Below are 26530 nucleotides of genomic sequence, written 5' to 3'. Positions count from 1 at the left end.
CGCCATATTTTATGTTTATCTGCAAAGGACAAACAACTATTAGAAATTGAGCTCATTCCCGGGGAAACTGCTAATATTGAAATCATGTTACAGAAGATACTTTTGGCTTTGCAGCAGATATGTAATGCACTGGGAATATATAAATATGACAGCTTTCAAAGGTGAAGTAAAGTAATTTTGGTTTTGAAACCACACAGTCTATACGGGGTAGTTTTTATTCAAACTTGAGTGTCTACAATATACTACCTGTGACTGTGTCTACATTTAACCACGACAAAGCCTCTGCAGAATAACCACAGCATATCTACACCTGTTTGAATTAAATGTATGGCCTTTTTGTAAGCGATGATGAGTCACAATCACAGGAAGAAGGTCAAGTACCTCAATGTAGTACTTGCTTGAACAATGACCTCTACATTTTTTTAGTAACTAACAAACTGTTCATGTCCTTCATTGCTTCTTTCCCCTGACTGTGCCATCGCAGCCTTGAGTTACAAGTGGGTTTGTCTCTGTGTGCACACAGGAAAGAAAGGGAAAGAAATTTCAGTTAAAAGTTATAGTTCATGAAACATGAAAACATGCAGGGTTGCAAATGTGAAATAAATGGATTAACGACTTACTGATGTTTTCCATTTCCACCAAGCAAAGGCAACTGCCAGACTACACAAAAGGCAAATAACCAAAGCAATAACGCCAATGTTGACACGACCAGATGAACTTGGTGGAACTGTGAAGAAATCAGCTGAAATGATAAAACACAGAACCAATCGTCACTTATGTCAAACTGCACATCACTTCTTTCAAACTATTAAATTGAGCATTTCATTAAATAAATAAAAAAAATATTTATGTGATTAGCAGCTAACAAAGTCCTGTTAGTTTGTACGTCTAATACCTTCGTCCAGAGCAGGATATCTGTAACCTGATGTGCCAGATGGTGTGTTACACAGAACCACCTAAGTCATTGGAAACTGTTCAGCAAAGGGCAGGCACTTTCAAAAAATACCTGGCAGATGATAGGATAAATCATCTGTCTATCACTTCCGCCATTGTTGTTTTTAACAAACCGTGGTGGCCATCACACACCTAAACCATAGTCCTAGCTACCAGTACTTCCTTTGAAGTCCTTTATTATTATCGGAATACGCTTGAGAAAGCCTGATTAATTTTCTTGTTAATGGCTACCAGTGAGCAACTTCCATTGTAATGAATGAGCCACCCCCTTTGAGCACAGTAATTTCTCTTAATACTTTCCTCTAGCACCAACCTAAGGACAAACTTTACATTTACAGACCCACGACTCGTATGTAGATGTAAGATGTAAGTATAGCTAAATGTTTTTTTTTTCTGTAAACGGGGTTGGTAATGGGGGCTTCAGCCCTTTCATATTTGAACCTGCAATCTGAAAGTGTGTCTCTCTGGTCTGGTTGGTGTTCTTCTGCTGGACTCTACAGGTGAATCTGTTGCTGGGTCTCTTCTCCACAGTCACTCTGCTGCTGACAGTGTAGAGATCATCAGGACCTCTGACTGTCTCTGAAGGTCCAGCAGAGAGGAGGTTTCCCTCACCGTCCAGCCACGACACCTCAGGCTCTGGATACCAGCCTTCAGACTCACACTGTAGAACCACTCCACTGGAGGATCTGTTAATACTCACTATGAAAGGTGAGTTAACAGCACCTTAAAAATAAAGAGAGGAAAAAAATTAAATAGGTATATGTACATACAGAGTTATTGACTACCTTTATATGCACACAAATATTCCACTATTATCACAGCATATTATGTTTGGATATGTCGTATAAGGCCTTTTTCCAAATTTAACGTTTTCCGATTAAGACGTGTGCTATGCTGGTATTATTCGAGTTTCAAGTTATCAAGCATTTTTTGGACATGCATACAGTGCATTTAGAATATGTATCTCAATCAGGGTTTTTACTGCAGTTTGCTACAGTTTGACAGTTTGTGGCCTCTTGCCTGTTTACAGCTTATGCTCAGCTCTGTGCATTTTCTATGGTTTGTTGTACACAAACCAACCAGCCAACTCTTAGGCCAAAAGAAAAAAAAGGTGAAACACAGCTACATTTAAACATTATGAAAGACTTGGATATCAACAGGTTTTTGAATAGGCACAAATGACACAACCCCAACCTTTTCAAGAAGCTGGTTGAAGGAGTGAAAGAGGGAGGCTGTGTTTGTGTGATGGTTGGGGTCGGCTGGCTGTGAGTTTCTTGTTTTGTTTACTAGTCCCTATTTGAGTTTTCCACTGTCAGTTTCTCTGTTGGCCCTGCCTTGTTGTCTCTGTTGGTTTTCCCCTTTCCCCTCCCGCTACTGCTGCCAGCTGATCACTCCTGGTTATCATTTCCACCACTTCCATCCACTCCTCGGCTTCTCGGCTCTCCAGCTCCAGTGTCTCCTCCTCGGCTTCTCGGCCCCGGCTCCCCTGAGTACCCTCGCCCTTGACTGCCTTCGCCATCCTATCCTTGCTCCCGATTCCCTCACCATCCTAGCTGCCTTTTCCCCTGTCCTTGGCGTCTACCTCCCCACTCCCTTTTCCCTGAAAACTCAATAGACCTGTTGACATTTGAGCCTAGCGTTTGAGTCTGTTCTGTTCCCTCATAACAGTTTGCACGTCCACCACCAGTGGAAAAACCCTGTTTTTACAGCTGCATGTCAAAAGGAATATTATTTGAATATTAATTTATATTATTATATTACATTATTAATATTCATTTTCATTAGCCATCTAAACAGCTTAGTCGGAATATTGTCTTTCTTGGAATAAGGGCAAAAAACGTAATGTAAACGTGCATGTAAACATAGTCAGTGATGCACATTCAAACATATGCTTATTGAACTCATAAAACAGACAGCTGCTGCACATTTGCAAATGCTTTTACATCAGAAATAATTTTCCTGTTATCTGATTCATGTTAATATGTTACAGCACTTTTTTCTGTCTCCCTCACTTTGCAGGCTCAGATTCAATTTATTTAAGGTAGTGTCCCACCAGTATATAAAGACTCATTTCATTGAGACACTTACATATATCTTACTAGTACTGCAAGAATTAAAACAGACAACTTTGATAATTTGATGGATGGATATAAAACATGTTCCTACCAACAACAAGCTGAATTAACGCGTCACCATGTCCTGGAATGAAGCATTTATATGTTCCCCCATCAGTAAGTTTCACTTTGGAGAGATTCAGTGAAACGTCTCCGAGCTTCTGTTCGTCAGGGAACACTTTAGTTCTTCTTTTGTATGACGGATGTGTTTTACTTTCCAGTTCCACACCGTCACGCCACACGTAAACAAATCTTGGGTTCAGGTCAGGTCTCGCCCACTCTACAGTCATGCCTGAAGCTTTTGTGGCAGGTTCCAGCTGGCACGGTAAAATGACTTCATCACCAATTGTTGCCATTATTGGCTGAGACGGACCAACTACATGCACCAGACCTAAGGAAGATACCGATCTGTTTTAACTCAAGCAATGTGTGTTGTGGTTTTTGCAATTTCTGTGACTAAAATCCTTTCTGAGGAGCTCTAAAAGCTCAGTGGCCTTGGACGTTAGACTGCCGCTTAGTAAAAGGTGGGTAGATAATAATATAATGTGCCGTTAAAGATTACTGTTAAAATTTGCATGTGACAGTTCATCAGTTAAAGTGTGTTCATACAAATATCAGGTAGCTTGTGCTTTCCAGACAAAGTTGATCTAAAACAGTGACTTCTTGCCTCACAGAATTGTAAAATTACAGTATGTTTCAGCTCATTACTAGTAACATTTTAAACTTAAATTATTACATATACTTTTGCATTCATTTAGCTGTTACTAATGTGTTTGTGTACATGTTACCTTCAAAACAGGGTGCTGAGAGGAGGAGGACAAACACCACCAGTAAAAGAACTATGTGAAGATTTAAGACATGGTCCATCTTTCAGGTGAGACATCCTGGGCTTCTGAAAACTAAATCATTTGTAAAATAGTAATTATAGTAATAAAACAGTGTGAATCACAAAATGATGAAATATTATACGTCACTCAGCCTTACTTTACATTCATAAAATAAGATAAAATAATGTGTAATGTTCAGGTTTAACTTAAATAATTGATTATCTTTTAATGCAATGTGTTTGCAACTACAGTATTCCCCTTTGTGTTTCAATGACATTGTCGAGAACAAGTTTAAATAAACCTCATTTTGGAAAATATATGCGTCATTAAATGATTAATAACCAACTCTCTGCATGTCTCTTTCATGTGTAACAGTAGACTCAAACAGTAATAAGCAACAACAGGTTACAGTTCAGTGACAAACTTTTAAATAACCTGCAGGATATTGTAAGAATATATGTTAGTTATAGAAAGATGCACGTCTACTATAGCTGAGTTCTGGGTGCTATAAGTTAGTACAACATACCTGTTGTAGTTCAAAAAGAGTCCTTCAGCTTAGGTGTAGACAGCTTAGGCGTAGACTCCACCTAAGCTACTGTATGACTAAATATTTCCATACAATCTTTCATGCTGTGCTGAATTTCAGATGAGCATTGTCATTGGCTGTGAGGAAATTGTCTGCATCCCTTTTTCTCCACTGGCAGGGAACTCAACTTTATCACATTTTCGCTTTTACGCTAAATGTCATTACACGCTTTATTGATCTAACGTTGAGGGAGGAACCATTAGCTCCTTGGTTACTGCCTTGAATTCTATGCATGGCACACTTTTAGTTGTGACTTGTTAAACTGTTGTCACGAAATAGAGTTGTAGCAAATAGCAAATGTTCGTCTTCGAAACCTACATATTGGAAAATTCCGTTGGCTAATTACAGGGCCTAACGTTAACCCAAATGATGGAAATAAATAACTGAACTCGTAACAGTTTTGTTGCACGGCACAATATTATGGTGGAATTAGATATTGTGTTTGAGTTAAAACCAAATTATTGTTTTATAAGCATAGCAAGCATCATAGCAAAAAACGCTAACAAATGTAAGAGTTATACCCACCAATTAACATTTGCCAGTGGTGTAGTCTAATGCATTGTAGTGGGTATACTGTACTGTATATATGGGCCAGGATGGGGGGCCATATCATAGCGGGGGGTCTGGGTGTCCTCGCCCAGGAAACTTTTGAGCGTCAAAGACTTCCGACTGCATTCCGACACACTTTTATGCACCAATATACTGTGGAAATACCTTTAATTAGCCTATGCGAAGAAGAAAAAACATGACAATTCAAAATATATCAAAATAATAATGCAAAATATGTTGTTACATGTCATTGAGCATTTTTAAGTGGGTATATGGAAATCCTGGAGCTGTCTTAGTGGGTATACTGCGTATCACGTAGACTACACCACTGACATTAGCCCTTCATTCATTACATGGATACCGTAATCATACAGAGAGAACGTAGTTGCATACCTCGTTTCTCCTTTTTATTTTTTTTTATTTCTAAATTGGACACCTGATGGCTTTGACCTTGTCCTGTCCATCTATGTTTATTCGGCACTCGACAATCAACAGATTTGACCAGAAGTCAAGACTAAACCAAGTCACCTTGGTGCAGGGGCGGATCTACCGGGGTGGCATAGAAAAGAAAAAGCCTTGCCTGCCCTGCTGCCACCCCAGTTGGCATCAACGAATTAAAAGTTATGGCCAATTTGACAATTTCTGAGCGCGAATCTCCAATGTCCGACTGCAGTGAATGTAGCACGAGATGACGCCAGAGCAGCAAGAGCTTGAATTTTTTTGGAAAACTGAGTGGCGCAAAGCGAGGGAGCCAGGAGTCGTGAGGAAAGGAGACACAGGAGGAAAGAGGTCAAAACGGATTAACTATCTATCAAGAAATGAAATTATAACGAAAGCACAGTGCTAGCATAGTGGCGATGCTGATTTTGAGATGATAAAAATCAGGTTGAAGAACGTTATTTTGCTAACTATACATATGTTACTTAGGTCTGACGTTTGTTCTGTGTAAAGTATAGGCCGCAAAAGCTAATATTGATTCAACGTCTGTCAAGGAAAACATTGTAAAATTACTTTTAATCTTACAGAAATGAAGAGAAAAGGTACCATATGTATTTTTTTTCTCACCAAAGAGAAAGGCGAGAGAAATAGAAAATGAACAACTGAGCAAGGTAGACGGAGAAGATGAGTTGGAAGGAGAGCAGAGGCGGCATCAGGGAGGGGCTAGGGGGTGCTGTAGCTACCCCTAGGATTGTCATAGCACCCCCTTAGCACCCCCAAGAAATTGTTGTGGTTGATTTATAAATAAATAAAAAATTGTTAATGTGTAAATAGTAGGGCTGTCAAAATAACGCAGATTAATCCATTCCATATTGACGTTTGTCAATACAGACGAAAATCTGGTGCCACTGATATGTCTGCTCTTCTCTCTGCTGCTCTGAAACAGACGTTACAGGAAACACAAACACCGCTGCATGTGACGCTAGTTAACACTATACTCGACAGCAGCTAACGTTAGCCTACCGCTAGCTAGTTAACACTATACTCGACAGCAGCTAACGTTAGCCTACCGCTAGCTAGTTAACACTATACTCGACAGCAGCTAACGTATTCACACAGAAGAAGAAGAGCTCAATATTTGGAGCCGTTAGGATTAGAGAAGTGAGTCTAACGCTAGCAATGCATCGTTTTTTACTAACCTAAACGCCAAGGTGTGGAGACTTTATCAAAATCTGTAAATGAGACTGAGAGATATGGTGAACTTGTCACCAACCGGGACGGAGAAAAGCGGCCGGAGGAAGGTGATCTGACCATCTGACATTTGGCCTGCTGCATTAATCTTCTGAGTAATCAGAGTTCTATGGTGCTGTTGTATCGGCAACGTTAAATCAATCTCTCTCGTTCGCTCGCTTAGTAAACCGCGGCAGAGGCGGGTTGGCATCTGCGCGAGTGTGTGTAACGTTAGCCTATTTGTGTCAAGGGAACCTAAAAATTTCAGCGCACCCTCACTGAAACGTCCAGCAACCCCAAAGCACCAGCAAAAGAACATCTCTGGCGGCAGCTGGTGTCAGAGCAGCAGTTAGATAGGATTTAGCGAGTAGTACGTAAGGGCGAATTTCCGTGTAAGGTGGTTGGTTGGGGTGGTAGATGGGTCAAACACAGGACTTTCACCCAGGAGAGAGGGGTTCGCGTCACGCTTGCTATAGTAATTGTTTTCTTTCCTCCCGCGTGTCACAGAACTGTACACCCACCCACGACCCTTTCCTAAACCCAACCGTCCCATTCTTCCCGCGTGTAACGGAACCGTACGCCCACCCACGACCCTTTCTTAAACCCAACCGTCCCATTCTTCCCGCGTGTAACGGAACCGTACGCCCACCCACGACCCTTTCTTAAACCCAACCGTCCCATTCTTCCCATGTGTCACGGAACCGTAAGCCCACCCACGACCTTTTCCTTAACATAACTGCGTCAAAAGGGACGGCAATAGTCCCGACCAAGTGCGTTTACTTAAAGCGCTAAAGGAGACTTTTAGCGTCAATAAGAACGACAAAGGCACCTGACCAAGCGTCCATATTTTATGAGATGGGTGTGAGAATGTGTTGCTGAACCACATAAACAAGCCTGAACACGAGGAGAAGACGGGGCAGTGTGCAACTTTGGAGGCGGGCTTTAGGCTGCCTACCCAGAAACGGTTATTTTTTCTATTGGCTAAACACATTTTCTTAACTTTGATTGGGCGGGCTGCGCCCATTCTTGCCCTTGCTATCACTGGCCTTAAGTGATGGACAGAAAATTTGACAAATTATAAATCAATGTGATTTCTTTTTTTTACTGGCTCATGTTAGGCCCCTCGTCTTCATAGGCCTCTGGGCTTAAGCGCCGGTAAGCCCATGCATTAAGGCAGCATTTTTTACAATACAATAAAGAGAATTTAAAAAGACAGAAGGAAAAAGTGTATTCATTCATATAAATCAAACTTTATAAACCACAAAGAAGGAAGATTACCAGAGCATTTTTGCAATGTTGTCCTTTCCAGTGTCTCAGATGTACAGTTGTGTTCAAAATAATAGCAGTCCAACATCACTAACCTCATAAATCAATTTTTTGGGTAGAAGTGATATTTCTACATGTGTTGTAGAGACATAGAAAACCAACAGACCCAACAGTCATGACATGCATGCTGCTCATTCTGTGTAATTGAATCTGTAATTGAAAGGGGAATGTTCAAAATAATAGCAGTGTTGTGTTCAGTTAGTGAGGTGATTGATTCTGTGAAGAAACAGGTGTCAGTTATGGCCCATATTTAAGGAAGGAAGGAAGCAAATGTTGTGCATGCTGGTTAAAAGTGCATTTTGTATTTTGTACTTTGATCCCAATGATAATAAAACGGGTTGTTCCCTTTGTATATGTTGGATACCATGGATACTGGCTAACGTATTTCAAGATGGCGCATGAATATGGAGCGTCTACTCCAGTTCATGCGAATGCAAATGTAAAATTTCAAGCCCAAAGGAATATTTGGAATTGATGGTGGTGGTAAATATTCATGAAAAAGGACAAGTTTGTGAATGGGCAACACAGATTTTGATAATGAACAACTAAACACGTTACATACTGGGCCTTAATCTAAGTTATTACTGTTTACACAATACAGTAATGTGAGCTATTTAAATAAGCTGGCTCCATGGTTAAACATAATTTGCTCTCACCAGTGTGTCACCGTGTGTATTTTGTCCGTAGGAAATTCCTGCTAATCCGTTATCCCTGTTACAGTAATGTCAAGAACCAAGCAAGCCTGCCTTGAACACACTATCCAAATTTTCTTTCAAATTTCCCATTTTCAGTATATTGCTCGTTGCTCATAATTGGACCATTCCCGAAGACAACAGCAACACACATCGCCACACATCCTAGAAATGAACATAGAGCCAGACTACCCGTGGCACGCTGTTGTATGAGCCTCCGTGCAGCAGTGGGGGGCGGGGCAGTGTTGCCAACTTAGCGACTTTGTCACAAAATATAGCGATTTTCCGTAAAAGAGACTCCAGTTTTGTCAGTCGATGGCAAGGTCTTTCTCTCTTGCCGCTGCCACAGTCGACTTTGTTGCTTCTGATTTAGGAGCAGCAGCAATCCTATGGGTGCTTCATATAGTGGGCCAGCACCTTGCTTGGCAGCTCCGACACCATCAATGTGTGAATGGGTAAAGGAGAGGCAAATTGTAAAGCTCTTTGTCCTGTACTAAGGTACCATCCGATGAGTGGTTCTTGAACACTTCCAATGGGCACACCACCCAACAACGCTGCAAGCAGCAACACTTGGAACCAAGCACTTTATAACTGCATTTTCTATCACGTTTGTGAGAATTTACACAATAAAGTTGTGGGGGGGAGGGAATACTGGGAACCAAGAAAACCGTTCCAAAGAGGCACTGCACTAGTTCATACAATATATATTGTTTTATGATTTGTATCTATTTAGGAACTAACCTACTGAACTCTAAACCATTCCCAAAAAGTTTCAGCTCAAGTGTACATTTTAATTTTCATATTTGAACCCCAATGAAATAAAATATCCATCCACACAACAGTTTGATTAATTTGCTAGTTTATTTAACCCTGTTGTTGTCTGCCGAAAGCTGCCCCGCACTTTCAGGGTGAACCCATCTTTTCATGTTTCCCGGAACAAACCTGTCAAGCCCAGCCCACTACTGCCTCCCCCTCCTGCACCTCCTCCCTCTCGGATGATTGATAACCATCCTGCTTACACGGTTCATAGGATACTCGACTCCTGCCGCCGGGGTTCAGTATCTCATTGACTGGGAGAGTTTAGTCCTGAGGAGAGGGGCTGGGTACCCAGGCGACAGATACTTGATGCTACTCTGGTGAGGAATTTCCATTGCTCCCATCCGGAGAAGCCTGGTGGAGCGCCAGGAGGCGCTCGTCGGAGGGGGGGTACTGTCATGCCTCTGTCACGCCTCGGCCTGCCGTGACTTCCGCACGGTAACAGTCTGGTGTGTGTATGTGTTTTGTTGTATTTCTTCATTTTGTTATGCCTGTCGTGTGTTTGGTGTGTTTTGGTTTTCTGTCTATCTGTTTCCACCTCATGTTCCACAGCGTGGACACGCCGCCCCCGCTGACTCTCCTCACACCTGGCACTAATCCTAATCAGCGCACCTGCTACTCATCATGCTCCATCAACTGCCTTCATATACCAGCCTGACTTTCCTCTCCCTGCCGGATTGTTGCTTACCACCAAGTATGCGTATTAACCAGCTTTTTGATAATTGTAGCCAGTCTAGTTTTTGTTTTTTGTACTTGTACCTGTCTGCTCTGTTACTAACCAAAATTACCCACCTTCAGAATCCACCTCTGCCAGCCCAGCCTTCTTCAGACCCAGCACCCCGTCTGCCAGCCCAGCCATCTTCAGACCCAGTACCCCTTCTGCCAGCCCAGACATCTTCGGACCAAGTACCCCTTCTGCTAGCCCAGCCGTCTTCTAACCCAGTACCCCTTCTGCCCGCCCAGCCATCTTCGGACCCAGCACCCTCACTGCCAGCCCAGCCATCTTCAGACCCAGTACCCCTTCTGCCAGCCCAGACATCTTCTAACCCAGTACCCCTTCTGCCCGCCCAGCCATCTTCGGACCCAGCACCCTCACTGCCAGCCCAGCCATCTTCAGACCCAGTACCCCTTCTGCCAGCCCAGACATCTTCGGACCCAGTACCCCTTCTGCCAGCCAAGCCATCTTCAGACCCAGTACCCCTTCTGCCAGCCCAGCCATCTTCGGACCAAGTACCCCTTCTGCCAGCCCAGCCATCTTCGGACCAAGTACCCCTTCTGCCAGCCCAGCCATCTTCAGACCCAGTACCCCTTCTGCCAGCCCAGCCATCTTCGGACCAAGTACCCCTTCTGCCAGCCCAGCCATCTTCGGACCCAGTACCCCTTCTGCCAGCCCACACTCACAGTATCAATAAAATAAGTTTCTTTACCAGCTACTCCAGTCTGCGCCTGAGTTCTGTCCCCAATCCATGACAAACACTTAGTATTGAGAAATGTGATTTACCAATAGTAAAAAAACAAATGACAAACTGTAAAACTTTTTCAAGCATATTGCAGCATTTGTAGCAGTGCCTCAAAGACAAAAGTGATATTGTGATGCTACGGGTAATTAAGGTGTTTGTGTGTTGCGTGACAAATTGTTACTTTTAGGAGACCAATATTGGCAGTGCTGTGGTAAAAGTTGATCCTACGATGTGTGTGTATCAAGTGTTTTGGTTGCACTGGTGTATTTAGGATTGATTCATCAATAGAATAATGGTTGGTAATTCTGATTAAAAACTGTGCAAACAGTTTTTAATAAGTGAACTTAAGTATAGGAAATGTGGGTTACCACTGGTAAAGCCAATTGTAAGCATTCACTGCACCGAGATATAATGGGTTGAGAAACATTTTTCTTCATCTGGGGGAAATTGAGAGGAAGGAAATGTTTCACATGTGTGACAGGCAGTTGATTTACTGCAGAGGGCAGAATCGGACTAATTCATCATGCTCTTGAGCAACTGAGTGTGTGTGTGTTTCAATCATTGATTGCAAGTACATACCATACAACACTGCAGCAAATATATGCCGCTTGTAAAAGCAATGTTTCCTTGTAGGTCGACACATCATTTCATAAACATTCACAGTCATTCAGTGTTACCGAGTGGTGTTAGATCTTCAGCAGAGCAGACCTTCAGGGATCATTATCTTAAAGTTCACTATCTCTGCAAGTCTATAGTTGTGATATTCTGACAACTTTTCAGGATATTAGCCTGTGTTAGATTTTAAGGTCCTTTTATTGGTTTATTAAGCTCTTAATAGTCTTAGCCCTAGTTATCAGATTTGCAGTCTGTTTTAGTTGGTTTTATAATTGATTTAATTAGTTGTTTTTTTTTTCTACTTGATTCATTTATCTGTATTTTATGAATTGTTTTTAGCATTCTACAGTATTAATATATTTAATATTTTGCTTTTAAGCTTCTTGCCTCTGGTGTTTCCTCAATTTTGATGGTGTTAGTCGGTTCAGCTCAGTTCCTGTTTTTAATGAATTCATTCTTGTCCATTTAGGGGTGGGTGAATGGGGCCAGGGGGGAGAGATAGTGTGTGTGTGTGCGTGAAGTTTATAGAATATATCGATTGAGTCTGAGTTAATTAACTTTATTTTTAGAGGTCCTTCTCTGCCCATACAGCAGCTTAGTCAGTAACATCCTTTGTTGTCTTTTAGATCAACTAGAAATCTCTCTGAAAGATATTGTATGTGCTGTGGTAACCTTTCTAGAAACACAACAGGAAGGGGAGGGTCTTAGCTTTAGATGTATTTTGTTCAGATATAGTCAGTCAGCAGCAAGACATCATGGAGGTTACAGCTCTCTGCTTCACACTGTGTGAGTAATATAATAATATAATAGTTAAATGTTATATCTATTATCATATATATTTTCATATTTATGTTAAGTAGGCTAACATAAAATGACATAAAATCAAATACAAGTAAGACAAATAGTTACATTTAAAATCTAAAAGATGTTTTTCAGGTGTTCTGATATATGAAGTATAATCACAGTTTTTTAAACTGGCTTACTAACTATAACTTATAATTTATGTAATGCACTGATTCCCTTTCCACAACCACATTCTTTAACTTGTGTCACATTTTTCTCATGTTCCGTCATGTCTTGTCTCTGTCATTGCCTGTCTTCTTGTTTTATTATGTATTTATCTAATGTAATGTGACCTTGGGTGTTTTGAAAGGCACCTCCAAATAAGATGTATTATTATTATAACGGCATTTTATCATAAAAAAAATTACTAGATATAAAAGCTGTCAGGCAATTCATTTTCTTTCTTGGCGAGTAAAAATCATATGACAAAGTACGACAGGCCTATTTTATTAATGAAATTCAATGTTTGACGTATAGAAGAAAATTAAGAAATTTGGAATCGTCCAGAGTCCTGCGTAAAAATATTAACTTCAAGTGAAGACTAGTCATGTAAAAAGATGGACAAATAAGCAGATACAGATGTTTATTATCGAACACAATTAGAGTGGTTTGATTTTTAGTTATATCAGAACTTGATATACAGCTATAGATATATTAGTTAAATCAATAAAAATACTAATAAGTCAATACTTTAACAACATGGTGTGATGTTTGAAAACTACCTTAAAGTATAGCTGAATATGACATTTATTTTCATGAGTAAACAAATCACAAGAGTACAGATGTTAGGCATCACAGCATTTAAATGAAGGATGTAATACAACAGTGTTCCTTCAATTATTATATGTATTTAGCTTTTTAAGAAACATACAATCTCTATCTGGTATTAAGGTCTAATATTTGTATTTCTAGTGATGGATGTGTTGCTGCTACTTGCTGTTCAGAACTGCAATGCTAAGAAATCTGGTAAGTAGCAGTTAGCATGTATAAACAAACTCAGTTTTTTTAATTGTTTAATTTTAATAATTAATTGCCAACTTCTTTGCCTGTATATTTCATAATAGGATTGCTTCATTCTTTTTTTAAGCAGAAAATTTGATTAAAAAATACCTTTGTGTATCAACAAATTTTAATTATGAAGTACAGTAATTATAATTTTGTATGCATGTTTATCATTTTTTTAAGTAACTGTATTGGTAAAATACCTCTTCTGTACCTCTCTTACTCTCTGTCACAGATGCAGCTTTTCCTCATATTGCTCCCAACAAACTGCAGTTCTTTGAATATGAATCCATGTCTGTAGATTGTGGGGAGTTGGATTACTCATCTGAATGGAGAGTGATGAGGAAACTGAAAGAAGTTCCAACAAATACTAGCCAATGGGAAACCTCAACAGGAACTATTACCATTAAACCTGCCTTTACATCAGACAGTGGCGAATACTGGTGTGAAAACAAAGAGGGAGAAAGAAGCAACAGCGTCAACATTACCATCACTGGTATTTATCCACTACTAAAGAGAGATTTTAGATGCCAAAACACGCCTTTTTATTTTCAGAACGGTCGGCATCTCAACATTACACAATTTGGGGGATATTTTGGGCAAATGCAAGTAAATTCTGTCTGACATAACAGCAGCGGTACTAATGCATACACCTTGAAATATTGGCTTCTGAATGTGTTTTCCACATATGACCTGTGAAAATTGGCAAGAACGTTCTTAAGAAACCCAGAAACCCTTGTAATCCAATGAGGAAAATTCTTTTGTTTAGCTGGTGATCCTGCAGAGTCCTACGGTTCCTATGATTGAGGGAGAAAGTGTGAGTATGTCCTGCAGAAACAGATGGCTGCCTCCAACCTCCCAGCTGATTTCTATAAAGATGGCCTCCTCAATTCAACTGGATATGAAGGAGACTTCGACATCAACCATGTTTCCAAGTCTGATGAAGGACTACAAATGCAGCATCTCTGGAGTTGGTGAATCACCAGAGAGCTGGCTGACTGTCAGAGGTGAGAACCAGTTTTCAAAAATGTATCCATTTGTTGCAAGATCAAGCTTGTCTTCAGAAGTTACAAATGTCAGCCTGTTGTAAATGTAATATTTGTTGTTGCAACTGGATATAATTGTTATGCTGGATGCATGTGCAGTATCAGGATCTTTTTTTAAAGAGTGAGTAGTTTGTTAGTGTGACCGTGTAACCACATTATTCCATACCTATTTTCACACGTCTGAAGATGCTGTTTTTAAAAACGGAGCTGCTGCAGCATTCAAATACACTTACTGCGGTCAACTACCAACACTGTGTGACAGATCTATAAAAGTACTATATGCCACATTTGTCAGTTTGACTTTTAAATGGCGTTCATGTCAACGTCAAAGTCAAGATTACCTACCAACTAATAGACTAGGCAACTCATGAACCATTCAAGTCAGCCAAAGTAAATGTAAACAAGTCAGACACTGCAATATTTTATATCTGAGACGTCTATCCCATAATATGAACTTTGTATTAGACAATTCTTGTCAGTTTGTGAAGTCTGGAAATATCACATATCGATGGCGTAGTAGGCCTACTTTCATTCAAATTGTCATAACTATATCACATGACATGGACCAATGAAAAAGCTCCAGTATGAAAATATGATGGTGTCACAGATAAAACGATGATATATGGATTATTGACCATCAGCATGGTATACTGTATGTCGCCAAGACCTCAAAATGAAATTATACTGTATATGTCAGTTGTTTCCTTTCTGCCATTGGTTAACACTCATTTTTAGTTGTTCTTGGCTGTTTATCTTTAATAACCATGTCATTCAAAATATTAATAATACTAACTGTTTAGGTGGTTCTGTGATGTTGGGGACTCCTGTCCTTCCTGTGATGGAGGAAGATGCTGTGACTTTCCACTGCAAGAATAGCATAGCTTCTTCCAACATCTTGGCATCCTTCTATAAAGATGGCTTCTTCATAAAGAACATCTCTACAGGAAACATGACCATCCATTGTGCATCCGGGTCTGATGAGGGACTTTACAAGTGTAACACCTCTAGAGCTGGAGAATCACCAGAGAGCTGGCGGATTGTCAGAGGTGAGACATACATTGTGTCTAATTTCAAATTGAACTTTGAAGTTTTATACATGGTAGCTTTAAAGTGATAATGGTAGAAGAATGGTGTGCAAACTCAAGAACGCCTATTATGCTTCTTTTTTTTATGGATATTTCCCGTCTTTTAGTGTTATAGTTTTTTGTGTATGTTAAAGATGTATAAAGTATAACAAAAACACATTTCACTCCAAATGGAGCTTTCCCTCCCATAGAAGGCACTTTTGTCCTAACTGCCTAAGAACACCTTGCCCACATTCCAAATTCCTTTGTGATGCCATTGATCCAGAAAGCCAGCCCAGTTTTTTACATGTGCTGCCCATAGGTGCTGCCTGAGCAAGCACAGCCCGCCCAGTGACTTGTTTAAATTAAATAACAGCCAGCTGACCAATCAGAGCAGCCTGGTCTTTTCAGGTAGGCGAGCCAAGAGCTTAGAGCGTTTTTAGGTGGGGGAATTGCAGCAATGGGCAGAATGAGAAACACAGTATGTTTTTGTAACAGCAAAGCATGTAAACCAATTCTAGTAGACAAATGTGATGTTAAAAATAAGTATGATAAGGGCTCTTTAAAATCCATATAAGATGATCAGACTGAATCATTACACCATCAAATAAAAAAAAAGTGGCCAGTGCAGATCCTGATGTGTCTATAAAAGTGTGTTTTAAGAAGTGATTTAAAAGAAGTCAGTGATTCAACAAGCATCTCTATACGGTGCTATATAAATGAATTTGCCTCACCTTATGTACCCTATCAAGCACATAATGCATTGAAACACCTGTTTTCTGTCTTTGCAGCACTTCACAGAGAGACTCATCCCTCCCCACATTGCTCCTGTCGTATTTACCTCATCTTAAGGACCGTTTTCACCATTTTAATTGTGGCGCTGCTGCTGCTGCTGGTGGGACTGCTGCACTCTGGGAAACTCAGAGTCACACAAATGCAACTGATTCCCTCTAACTGTAAATGTGAAGGTAACTGCCAGACGGAACAAACAAAGAGTTAACGTCAGAGAATACCAAGTACAGAGTTTAATGAATGATTTTGGTCAATAAGATAAAGTATTTCATGTACCATCATACTTCAATCTCTCCATCCTATGTGAGGAGATTAGAAAAATACAATTAAGAAACAAAGCAGTGCTTTTTAAGCTGTTTGTTGTTGCACAGTTTAGCTGCAAACATTTTAGTACAGCTTTGAGCAACACAAACAAATGTAGCAGCCTTCATTAGATGGACTAGAAAAGGTTTCACAGTTCTGTTACCAATTCGCGTGGTTATTATCAGACTGGCAAAAGCAGAAAACGTTCATACAGCAACCACAGATGAACGCCTGACTATTTTCAAAAGGCCTGCTTTATATCTTGTTCTATGTTTAATTTTAGATACTACTGAGTTTAAGCTTCTTAGACACCACACAAAAGAAAGAAAGCTTGTAGAAAGCTGTTCGCATGATCCATTTATACATATAGCTACAAAATGTAAGCTCCACATAGGGGGAAGGTCGGGTGCACTGGCTCAGATCTGGAGTTGGTCCCCAGGTGCTGTAAATGGCTGCCCACTGCTCCCTTGAGGGATGGGTTAAATGGAGAGAAATGAATTTCGATACATGTATGTGTATGTGACAATAAAGTACCTTTAATAAAACACAGGGCTTTAAGGCATGGAAGTGGCGTTCATGTCCCGGAAGACGTTAAGGGAAAAACAAAAATAGAAGTTCACGCAGGAAACAAGTGTTCCTGTTTCGGGAGTACAACTTAAGAGGACCGTTTTTTAAACCAAAGCACAATCTTTTTTCTAATCTTAACTAGTCATTTTGGTGCCTAAACATAACTGTTTTTGCTGCATGACAGTCACCTTTTATCAACTAAACTGCAACAGTTCACGCTGCTCCGTACCAGGTTTAAAACCGTTCTTTTCATGTGACTAGTCGCTTTAATTTCATAAAATATCATACAAATTATTGTGCAAAAGTTTTCGTACCATATCATGAGTTAGGTTTCAGTTTAGTTTTTCAAGACATCTTCCACTCATACATGACCCTCACAGGTCCTTTGGTCTATGGTGGTTGGTTCAACACTTTTTTTCTGACATATTAAAGTTTCTTTCAATACAATAGCTTTCTCTATTTGCCTCTTTGTGTATCACAGACATACGGTATTTGTCCTAGCTGTGTCTATGGAAAGTAAAAGTAAATAAATAAGAGTGTTTACATTCCTGCATATCTTTAATTTTCAGTTTGCAGTGTTTTTATTCCTGCCAATCTATCAAATGTTATGAATTGTGGGCATTTAGGTGGGATGCCCTTTTCCTCTGGTAACATTTTCATCACAGCTCAGCTGAGTCCAGTAAACACCATCATCCTCCAGGATGAATTGATTCATTTTGCAACATTTTTTCAGGGTCTGCAGTTTACTGTATTTTACTGGTTTTTTTTTAATAAAGAAACAATGACATTGATGCCTCGAAGAAAGGTTTATGTTCTGCACAGTATTCACAATAAAGGTTTATTCATTAATTTCTTTACAAAATATGGTTTATTTATTGCTACATACACATAACATATAACATATACAACATATTCAGTCAGTGTCTCAGTAAAAACATGACATTGACTGATTAATAAGATTAAAAATACTAAATTTAACCCAACAGGCAAAAGTTATTTATCAAAACATCACAAAACATAAAAATGCCACATATTGAGCTATTATAAAAAAGACAAAACCAATCTGTATATCAACAACATATCTCAATGGCATTTTTTAAACAAAAAAACATCAGCAACTGAAACTGTAATGTTTTTATTTTCTGTTGACTTGGAAGTGTTGGGAGGAAACTCTGCTGACCCCTACAACCCTATCACTACACTTTGCATTAACCTACATCCTGGACTATACACCTGCCCATTGCACATACTAGATATATTTTTTGCACAGTATGCACTCAATCCATTCAGCCTTTTTTCTAAACAGCTATTTTGTATATATTTGTTTCTGTATTGTTTATTTCATATTAATATTCAATATGTTTGTTTATTAAGCACCAACCACCAAGGCAAATTCCTTGTGTTACTTACTTTTCTCTTTCTGATTCTGATCGAGTGATTATGTGGCAGATCAGCAGACTTTTCTCCCTATTTCATCTTTGAGCTGATTTTACAACCAAAAGGTGTTATTTACTCTAATCCGAAGGAAACAGAACAACTCAGTAAATACTGATACAATATATCATAAATTGTTCAGGATTATTTATTCACACATACTGCACTTAGTCAGTTAAAGACAGCCTCACGTGAAATAAAATCGTCAAATACTCGCTTGGTCATTACCCTTGGCATCACATTTTAACACTCTGGTTCTGGAACCCCTTGGTGTCATTTGGGAACATGCAGGGTAAAACCACTTATGGTTAGGAAAAGATGGGTGTGTTTGAAAGATGAAACCCCGGTCTCCTGGGTGAAGTTACTTTTACAGCAGTGCGTTAGTGGCAGCAGGACAAGAGTGGGATGGGAAACCAAAACATTGTAGGTACAGAGTAGAGTGCGGATCGGGCCGCATTTTTCTGTCCAAGCCCGGCCCGCGTCCGACAGAGCAGCAACCGAACCTGACCCGAGCTCGACACAGTTAAAATCAAATTTTTTTCTCATACTAATGACACATGTACGTTTGTTTGTGTGGAAAGCCCGCTTTTATTAAGGAACTGTAGGAAGGCATTCGGAAATGTCAACAGATGAGCGTATCAGCGCACACGGGGCAACAAGCGCACGCTAATGAGCTGTTTAATTTAAAATGTTCAATGTGTTAACATTTCCAGATTGCTTCATTTCCGACCGTGATCAGACGTTATAAAATGAATAGCGTGGGGGTTAATGAATCATTCATTTGCGTGAGCAAATGAATGAACTTGGCTTTCAGTCTGGGGTTTATTTCGGACACCGCACACACTGTGTACAAAACTTTAACTTATTAACTTATTCCAACAATTCTGCTCCGGTCACATCTACAACATGTCTGCTTCCTCTTTCTCTATCTCTCTTCTGCCCACTTTCCACACACACACACACACACACACACACACACACACACACACACACACACACACACTGAGCTCTCTTAAAGGAGCCACAGCACCATTCTAAATATCTGTCCGAACCTGGCCCGGGCCATTGGGTACTGTCAGCTCCCGATGGGCTTGGGTTTGGTATCCATCCTCTAGTACAGAGTCACAGTTTTGGGCATTTTTCATCCGTCAGGTGAAACATCTTTGAGTTCTGAAACCAGATGTCAACGAGTCAAATTTACTTCCCAGCTGAAAGCCTTTTGCAACCGCAAGCCTGTAATACTTGACTAATTTAAACAGAATGAATGCTGAACACGGTACTCTTAAAGGTTTTTATCTTAGAATAATTGTTTCAAAGCAGGTTTGTTGTCTTTACTTTCCTGCTGTTCATCTTTTTATGCTCATGCAGAGTGACAAATTGGTACATTTGATTTAGCTTACGATTTGAAACATGGCTTTTTGGCAAATGTTGCACTTTTACACCAGTGAGTGAAATATTTCAGCTTCTTTTCACTCACAGATTTTAGTCCATTCTCAGTTTGTTCAACAGCTTAAATCAAACTTAAGAAAGCAGTGCAACCTTAGATCCCACTCTTTTATGTCTTTTTTACATTCAAGAGGCAATCATTCATTTATTTTAGTTTAGTTTTGATAACTTTAATTAAAATAGTAACTGTATAAAAGCTTTGATACCTGTAAAGTATTAAATAAATGATCATGCCTTGCAGTGTTTGGCATCCCTCCAATAAGGTACTTTAGCAAGGACGATAAGCAATTGTAAACATTAGATACTTGTATCCATCTTGTGTGAGTACATTAATTACAATTAAGAAACAGTCATTGCTGCGGTATTATTTTAATCACCTCCTGCAATCTCATCCATCAAATGTTTATGTTTTTTAACTGTGTATTACTTCAGATAAAAGACCAAATCTCTGTCGACGTGTCTTCTGGTTGTTGCTGAGTTTTATCTGCAATAACATTTCAGTACAGCTTTGAGCAACACAAACAAATGTGACAGCCTTCATTAGATGGACTAGAAAATGTTCATTTATTTCTTTTAAGAAAAGGAGTCATGTACAGTTGTTATCAAAAACACATCTGTATTTCTCAGCTATAAAAACATCAATGACTGCAAGAAAAAAAAAACGTTTTGGTTTTAAGAGTGTTAGGAGAAACTGCTGTTGGGCTGATTGTGGGATGACTGTTACTGTCTAACCTGACGTAAACACAACAGAACAATCAGTAAATTGGAACAAAATATCAAATCTGGGTGAAATTAAATTAAAATGTGCCTACTATAAATTTCTATTTAAACTTTAACCATTAATACAATAATTGCTGATGATTATATAATCTATCATACATTTTCAGGATTATTTAATCACACATTCTGTACAAAGTATTATTTATGTCAGTGAAGTACAGCCTAACATGATTTTTTCAGCAAATACAGCAAAAGAATATTAGGTTACACTTTACTTGAAGGTATCTACATAAGAGTGACATGACACTGTCATAAACACAAACATAAACATGATAAACAGTTCATAAACGGCTATGACGACACTTCTGTCCGCAAGTGTCATTCAGTTTTTGTCATGACAAGTTATGGTTATGGTAAGGGTTCATGTGTCATGACTTTGTCATGTGTTTATGACAGTGTTACCAAGTATTATAGTACAATCTATTCAAAAAATGCAACATTATGCAAGATGATGAGAAAAAATAATTTCTATAAAACAAAGACACTTGAACTGAAATTCAAGTTAATGCAGCAACCTGCTTTGCTCATTTTCATGTGACTAGTTCATGTGTCTCTTCTCCACAGTCACTCTGCTGCTGACAGTATAGAGATCATCAGGACCTCTGACTGTCTCTGTAAGTCCAGTTCACGGTGGTCACATCTGGTTTGGAATGATCTGGTAGATTGACAACACTATGGATCTAATATTAAAACATCATTTTTCATTCATCATCATTGGAGGATGGATTATTTTTTTCCTCTTCTCTCTCTTGCTGCTCTAACTGAAGTTTGGTCTCTTTTCTCTGTCTCTCCATCTCTTTCAGGTGTTCATTTATTTTCTCCTTATCTCTCTCTAGTTTCTCTTTCCTTTCTGTCATTATAGTAATCATCTGCTCTGCTGTCTCCTGTAACTTCCCTGTGTTCCATAACAGTTCATCATGTTCTGTCTTTCTCCTGTCCAGATCCTCTCTGGTCTTTACACGCTTTTCCATTTTTTTACCTGTGTCTGTTTTGGGGAGCTTCTTCAGCTTCTTCTCGTTCTCCTCTAGCTGTGTCCTGTCCTCATCCAGTAGTGAGTTGAGTTTCTCTCTCTGGTTCTCCAGATCTTTCTTCTGGTTCATCAATATTATAATCACCTGTTGTACATGTTTCAAATCACCCTCATTCTTCTGTAACTCCTCATCAAGTTTTTTCCTCTTTTATGTCCAACTGAACCATTTTATCTCCCTCCACCAGATGCTGATGTTCTGTGCTGCCGTTTGTGGTTTCTATGTGAACAGAAGAGATGGGTGTTTAGTTTGATGTTTAAACCTCTTTTGCAGAATTATCTAGCTTTTAATTCCCAAATGTGACACAAACATTTGGTGGAAAATCTAGTCAAATTACATGTTTTTATATTACTTAATTAATATATATTTTCTATCATCATACCGTGGCCAGTTATATTTCTAGACTCTGATTGGTGAAAAGTGTGGAAAAACTTTAGAGTGAAATTATTAATTTCAAATGAGTATGGTATGAGTGGGATAACAGCCAACAAGTTGGATGTTCCATGATTGCAATGGATGACGCTATGGCTAAGATCCCGTCGGGTGGTTCTCAGCCCTTCTTAGCCGTTCACTCTAAATGTAATTCATGTCAAAATAGCCATCAAAGAAATGTGAGAGTAACTTCAGATTTGTAAAGAAGAAAAATGAAGTTTTAACTTACTGATTTGGTGTGGTCCACATTTCCACAAAACAAAGACTGCCATGACAAACATGAAGCAGACAGCCAAGCAGATGGTGATGCGAACAGCAGAATTAGACTGCTCCATGAAGAAATCATCTAAAATGAACACAATAGATGTGTAAATACAACAATACTGTCTCTGACAAAGTAATAGCATCAATGTGTTTTTCTACCTGGAAGATGGATAGTTGTCTCTCTGGTCTGGTTGGTGTTCTTCTGCTGGACTCTACAGGTGAAGCTGTTGCTGGGTCTCTTCTCCACAGTCACTCTGCTGCTGACAGTATAGAGATCATCAGGACCTCTGACTGTCTCTGTAGGTCCAGCAGAGAGGAGGTTTCCCTCACCGTCCAGCCACAACACTTGAGGCTCTGGATACCAGCCTTTAGACGCACACTGTAGAACCACTCCATTGCTGACTTTGGATATCTTTATGTCAGGTGAGGAGACAGAACCTAAAAAAGTAGAAATAATTTGAATATAAAGTTGCCACAGCTGATTAGTAATGCCTAATCTTTCCCTAAAGTAACAGCCCAAGTGCTCTACAATGACGCCCTAACTCTTTGGTCAGCCCAAATGCCCTTCTGGTGGTCCAAAATGTCTTTTTTATGATGTTGTGTGTCTCAAGTGTGCCTTTGGTCATCCCAAGAAATATTCTTGTCAGTTCCATTGCCAGTACTATCAATCCAAATGTCATTCTTGACACCTCTGTTTGTGTTTGTGTGCCTTTGGTCAGCCTAAATGCCATTCTGCTCAGCTCAAATGTCCCCTGGTTGGCCTAAATGCCCTCCCATGGTCATTTTAAGTGCCCATGTGTTTGTCCCAAGTACCTCTGTTTTAGTCCATCCAATTATCCATTCTGACTAACCCAAATGCTTTTTTGTTCAACCCAAATGTCCCTGTGGGTGCCCTTCTGGTCAGCCCATGAACAGTACCAAAATATCTGCCAGCATCAGATTTACGCTACATTTACATGTGGCCGGCTATTTTCATAAACGGACATTTCAACCTCTACGTTTTCAAAAGTAACATTGTACACAGCTGTCAGTTTTCAGAAAAGTGTTTGTTTATACGTACCCGTGTCCATATGCCATCAATGTGGTTGTATGCTAGCAGCCTGGATTAAATTAGGTCCCCCTTCCATTTAGCACCCGTTTTTTTTTATTTTCAGTTAGTGTTTGTGGTTGGCCTGCAATTTTCTTTTCACGTTTCCCTCTGTACTTGTGTAAAGCGTCCGTGGGTTTCAAATGCGCTTTATTAATCTAAGTTATTAAATACATTGGTTGCTACAACAAACTCTTAATGCTTTGGCTCGTAACACATTGACAATGATACCCAGTTTAGCCAAGGATGCATCCAGGCTAAGTTACCATATGCAACACTTGAAATGCAACGGTGCATCTGTAACATATTCTGTTATTGTAAATTAATGATTTTCTGTCTGAGCAAAATATTCATCGCGACTCCATAACCCCCCAGGTAACTCTAAATCAGGAATACAGTTGGCAATGAAGCTCCGTAAAGAAAAGACCTTTACGACAGCAGGTGTTCTAAAAACACTACACCTTTTGTCCAAAGTGACCGATAGAATCAACACAAACTGAAAGTTAGATATAACCACTTTAAGTGCACAATGGATTCATGCCAACATACCTACAGTAAGCTCGACAACAGATTCTGTACCAGATTTTGGAACAAGGCATTTGTAGGTTCCTGCATCAGAGAGTTTTACTTTGGAGAGTTTAAGAGAAATATCTCCACACTTAAGTTTGTTGGTGGACAGTGATGTTCTCCCCATGTACAATGGATGCTCCTCAAGCTGAAGCTCCACGCCGTCTCGTCTCAAATAGACAAATCTGGGCTCTAGGTCAGATCTCGCCCACGTCACAGTCAGGTCAGTAGCATCCACAGCAGTTTCCAGGTGGCATGGCAAAGTTATGTCATCACCAACCTTTGCCACTATTGGCTGAGATGTATCCATCACCTGAGACTGACCTAAGGAAAAAAAAAAAACATCTGTTTATTATCCAACTCCTACATATCATTCAATACATACCCATGACAGGTTTGTATGATATTGTACAAAAACTTATGGACACCCATTCGTAAGATATCCTACGAAATTAGTAGAACGCCAGCTGGTCACGTGACGACAGGTCAAAATGACAGTTGAGCTTAGCTGCCTCTACAGTTAAATTTAGCCGACAAAATGAGATGAGAAATGAGACTGTGAGCCAGGTACAGGGCACAATGAGCTGCCAGTCGTTTCAGTGGACATTACAGTTAAGTTAAGCTGACAAAAAGTGAGCGTCTTGCAGCAGAGAGTTCATTTTAGGCTCCTAAACGACTATTTAAGGTTAGAAAAAAGATCGTGGTTTGGATTAAAACATTTTCCTGGGTTAAAATGTCATACTTTCTCCAGGACATGAACTTCTCTCCCCAGGTTGAAAGCCCTGTGTTTCATGACCCAGCCATCCTATGGCTATTTCCTGTAGGTATCACAACCATTAGTTTCTGGTCATTTCAAACCAAGTAAGGCTATGGCAGTAAAACCACTAAGTGCATTGGTGTTTTATTGGGTTGTAAAATGTATTGTATATTGTGTTTTTTGTAGTTGTCTAGCCTTTAATGACCATTATGTTACAGTATGTTTTTTGATACAGTATATATAAAGTCTAATCATGATTTACCATATGTTTGTGTTTAATTTACCTTCACCAGAGTGTGTTAGGAGAAGGAAGACCACAGTGTGATGCAAGACCAATGCACTGAAGACACTGAGCTGAGGTTTCAAGAGGAGTCTGTCCTTCATGTGAATCATCCTGCAGTTCTGAAAATTACGAGAAGTCTGATATAACTGTAGGCAGTGTAATCGCTCAAATGGTTCAGACTTTAAGACAACACAATGGTGGTTTTGCCATTTTTTTTAAACTGAAGATGTGTGTGATTAAACATGTTATCATTAACTCAAATGAAACAAAGTTGATCATAGTAGTTAAGTAGAAGAGGAAAGTTAGGACCAAATGGATTTTCAGGAGGTTAACTTTGTGGAAACACAAGGTACATTGCTGTGATTGGACCCAGATTAAACCTTAACCACTTGCCAAAAAACAGATTTTCCATGTTCTTCTGTTTTTGATACATTTTCTTTTATTCTCATGTAAATTCTGGCTCATTGTATACATTCATGCATTATTTTGTCACATTTGCTGTTCCATATGCGGGTTCATAATGTTCACAACAACAGACGTCAACCTCATTTCTTGTGTTATAAGCAACTGATCAGTCCTACATAACCCACAGAGATGTATGAAAAATATTGCAGGAGAAGATAGCAATTTGACTTTCAATCCAGAAACTGGCAATACTTTAATTACATTAGTGGCATGATGAAAAATTAAACCAAGAATAAGTCTTGCATCTAAAACGTCCTACCTTTGGCAAGTGTGTCAGAGTCGCTGCACGGTCAAAGTCTGGAATAAAATAGCCTGAAACAAAAGGTGTACTTTCACCCCACACCGTCTGTAAATAGATAACGTGTGTTATGACTTCATATTTCCTTTCCAATAAACTCAAATGAATGTGTGGCTTTTAGAGGTTTAGACTGCATGCACAACGTTTACATCTGCATGTATATTTGCTTTAAGCCTAAAACACTGTGTTCAATAAATTTATTGAGATCTTGTATTGATACAAACTGTAAATGATAAACAGAATTTTACAAATGAATACAAGATCACATTTCTAGAAAAAAAGGAAAAAAACAAAGCTTTTTAAATCACATTTAATGTTAGTGTTTGCATACTAATCAACTAAGTATTAAAATCATAGCCTAATCAACACACACAGACATAATTGTGTGTGTGTGTGTGTGTGTGTGTGTGTGTGTGTGTGTGTGTGTGTGTCCATGTGTTATACTTTCGTTTTCTTACAGTCTGT

The 26530-nt window shown here is 39.4% G+C and overlaps 1 protein-coding gene across 1 annotated transcript; it reads right to left on the bottom strand.

Moving 5' to 3' along the window:
- Positions 1–201: 201 nt before the first annotated feature.
- LOC144534592 (uncharacterized) lies at positions 202–25412 on the bottom strand. Its single transcript, XM_078276598.1, has 12 exons — positions 25304–25412; positions 24245–24586; positions 22768–23046; positions 22574–22690; positions 22079–22131; positions 21864–21975; positions 10580–10915; positions 10325–10411; positions 3121–3459; positions 1396–1677; positions 621–742; positions 202–509 (listed from the first exon to the last, which is right to left on the bottom strand). Exons 1-12 carry the CDS (start codon positions 25410–25412, stop codon positions 492–494), a joined length of 2196 nt encoding a protein of 731 aa, XP_078132724.1. The 3' UTR covers positions 202–491.
- Positions 25413–26530: the final 1118 nt, after the last annotated feature.

The sequence above is a fragment of the Sander vitreus genome, chromosome 19 (assembly GCF_031162955.1).
Source record: "Sander vitreus isolate 19-12246 chromosome 19, sanVit1, whole genome shotgun sequence".
Lineage (NCBI taxonomy): Eukaryota > Metazoa > Chordata > Actinopteri > Perciformes > Percidae > Sander > Sander vitreus.
This window is presented reverse-complemented; position numbering and strand designations above follow the sequence as displayed.

Excerpts from the sequence above, each read along its gene's own strand:
- LOC144534592 (XM_078276598.1), bottom strand. The coding sequence starts at position 25,412 with ATGATTCACATGAAGGACAGACTCCTCTTGAAACCTCAGCTCAGTGTC. Across the intron at positions 24,587-25,303 it reads CCTAACACACTCTGGTGAAG|GTCAGTCTCAGGTGATGGAT; the intron begins GTAAATTAAACA and ends TTTTTTCCTTAG. Across the intron at positions 23,047-24,244 it reads TGTTGTCGAGCTTACTGTAG|GTTCTGTCTCCTCACCTGAC; the intron begins GTATGTTGGCAT and ends CTACTTTTTTAG.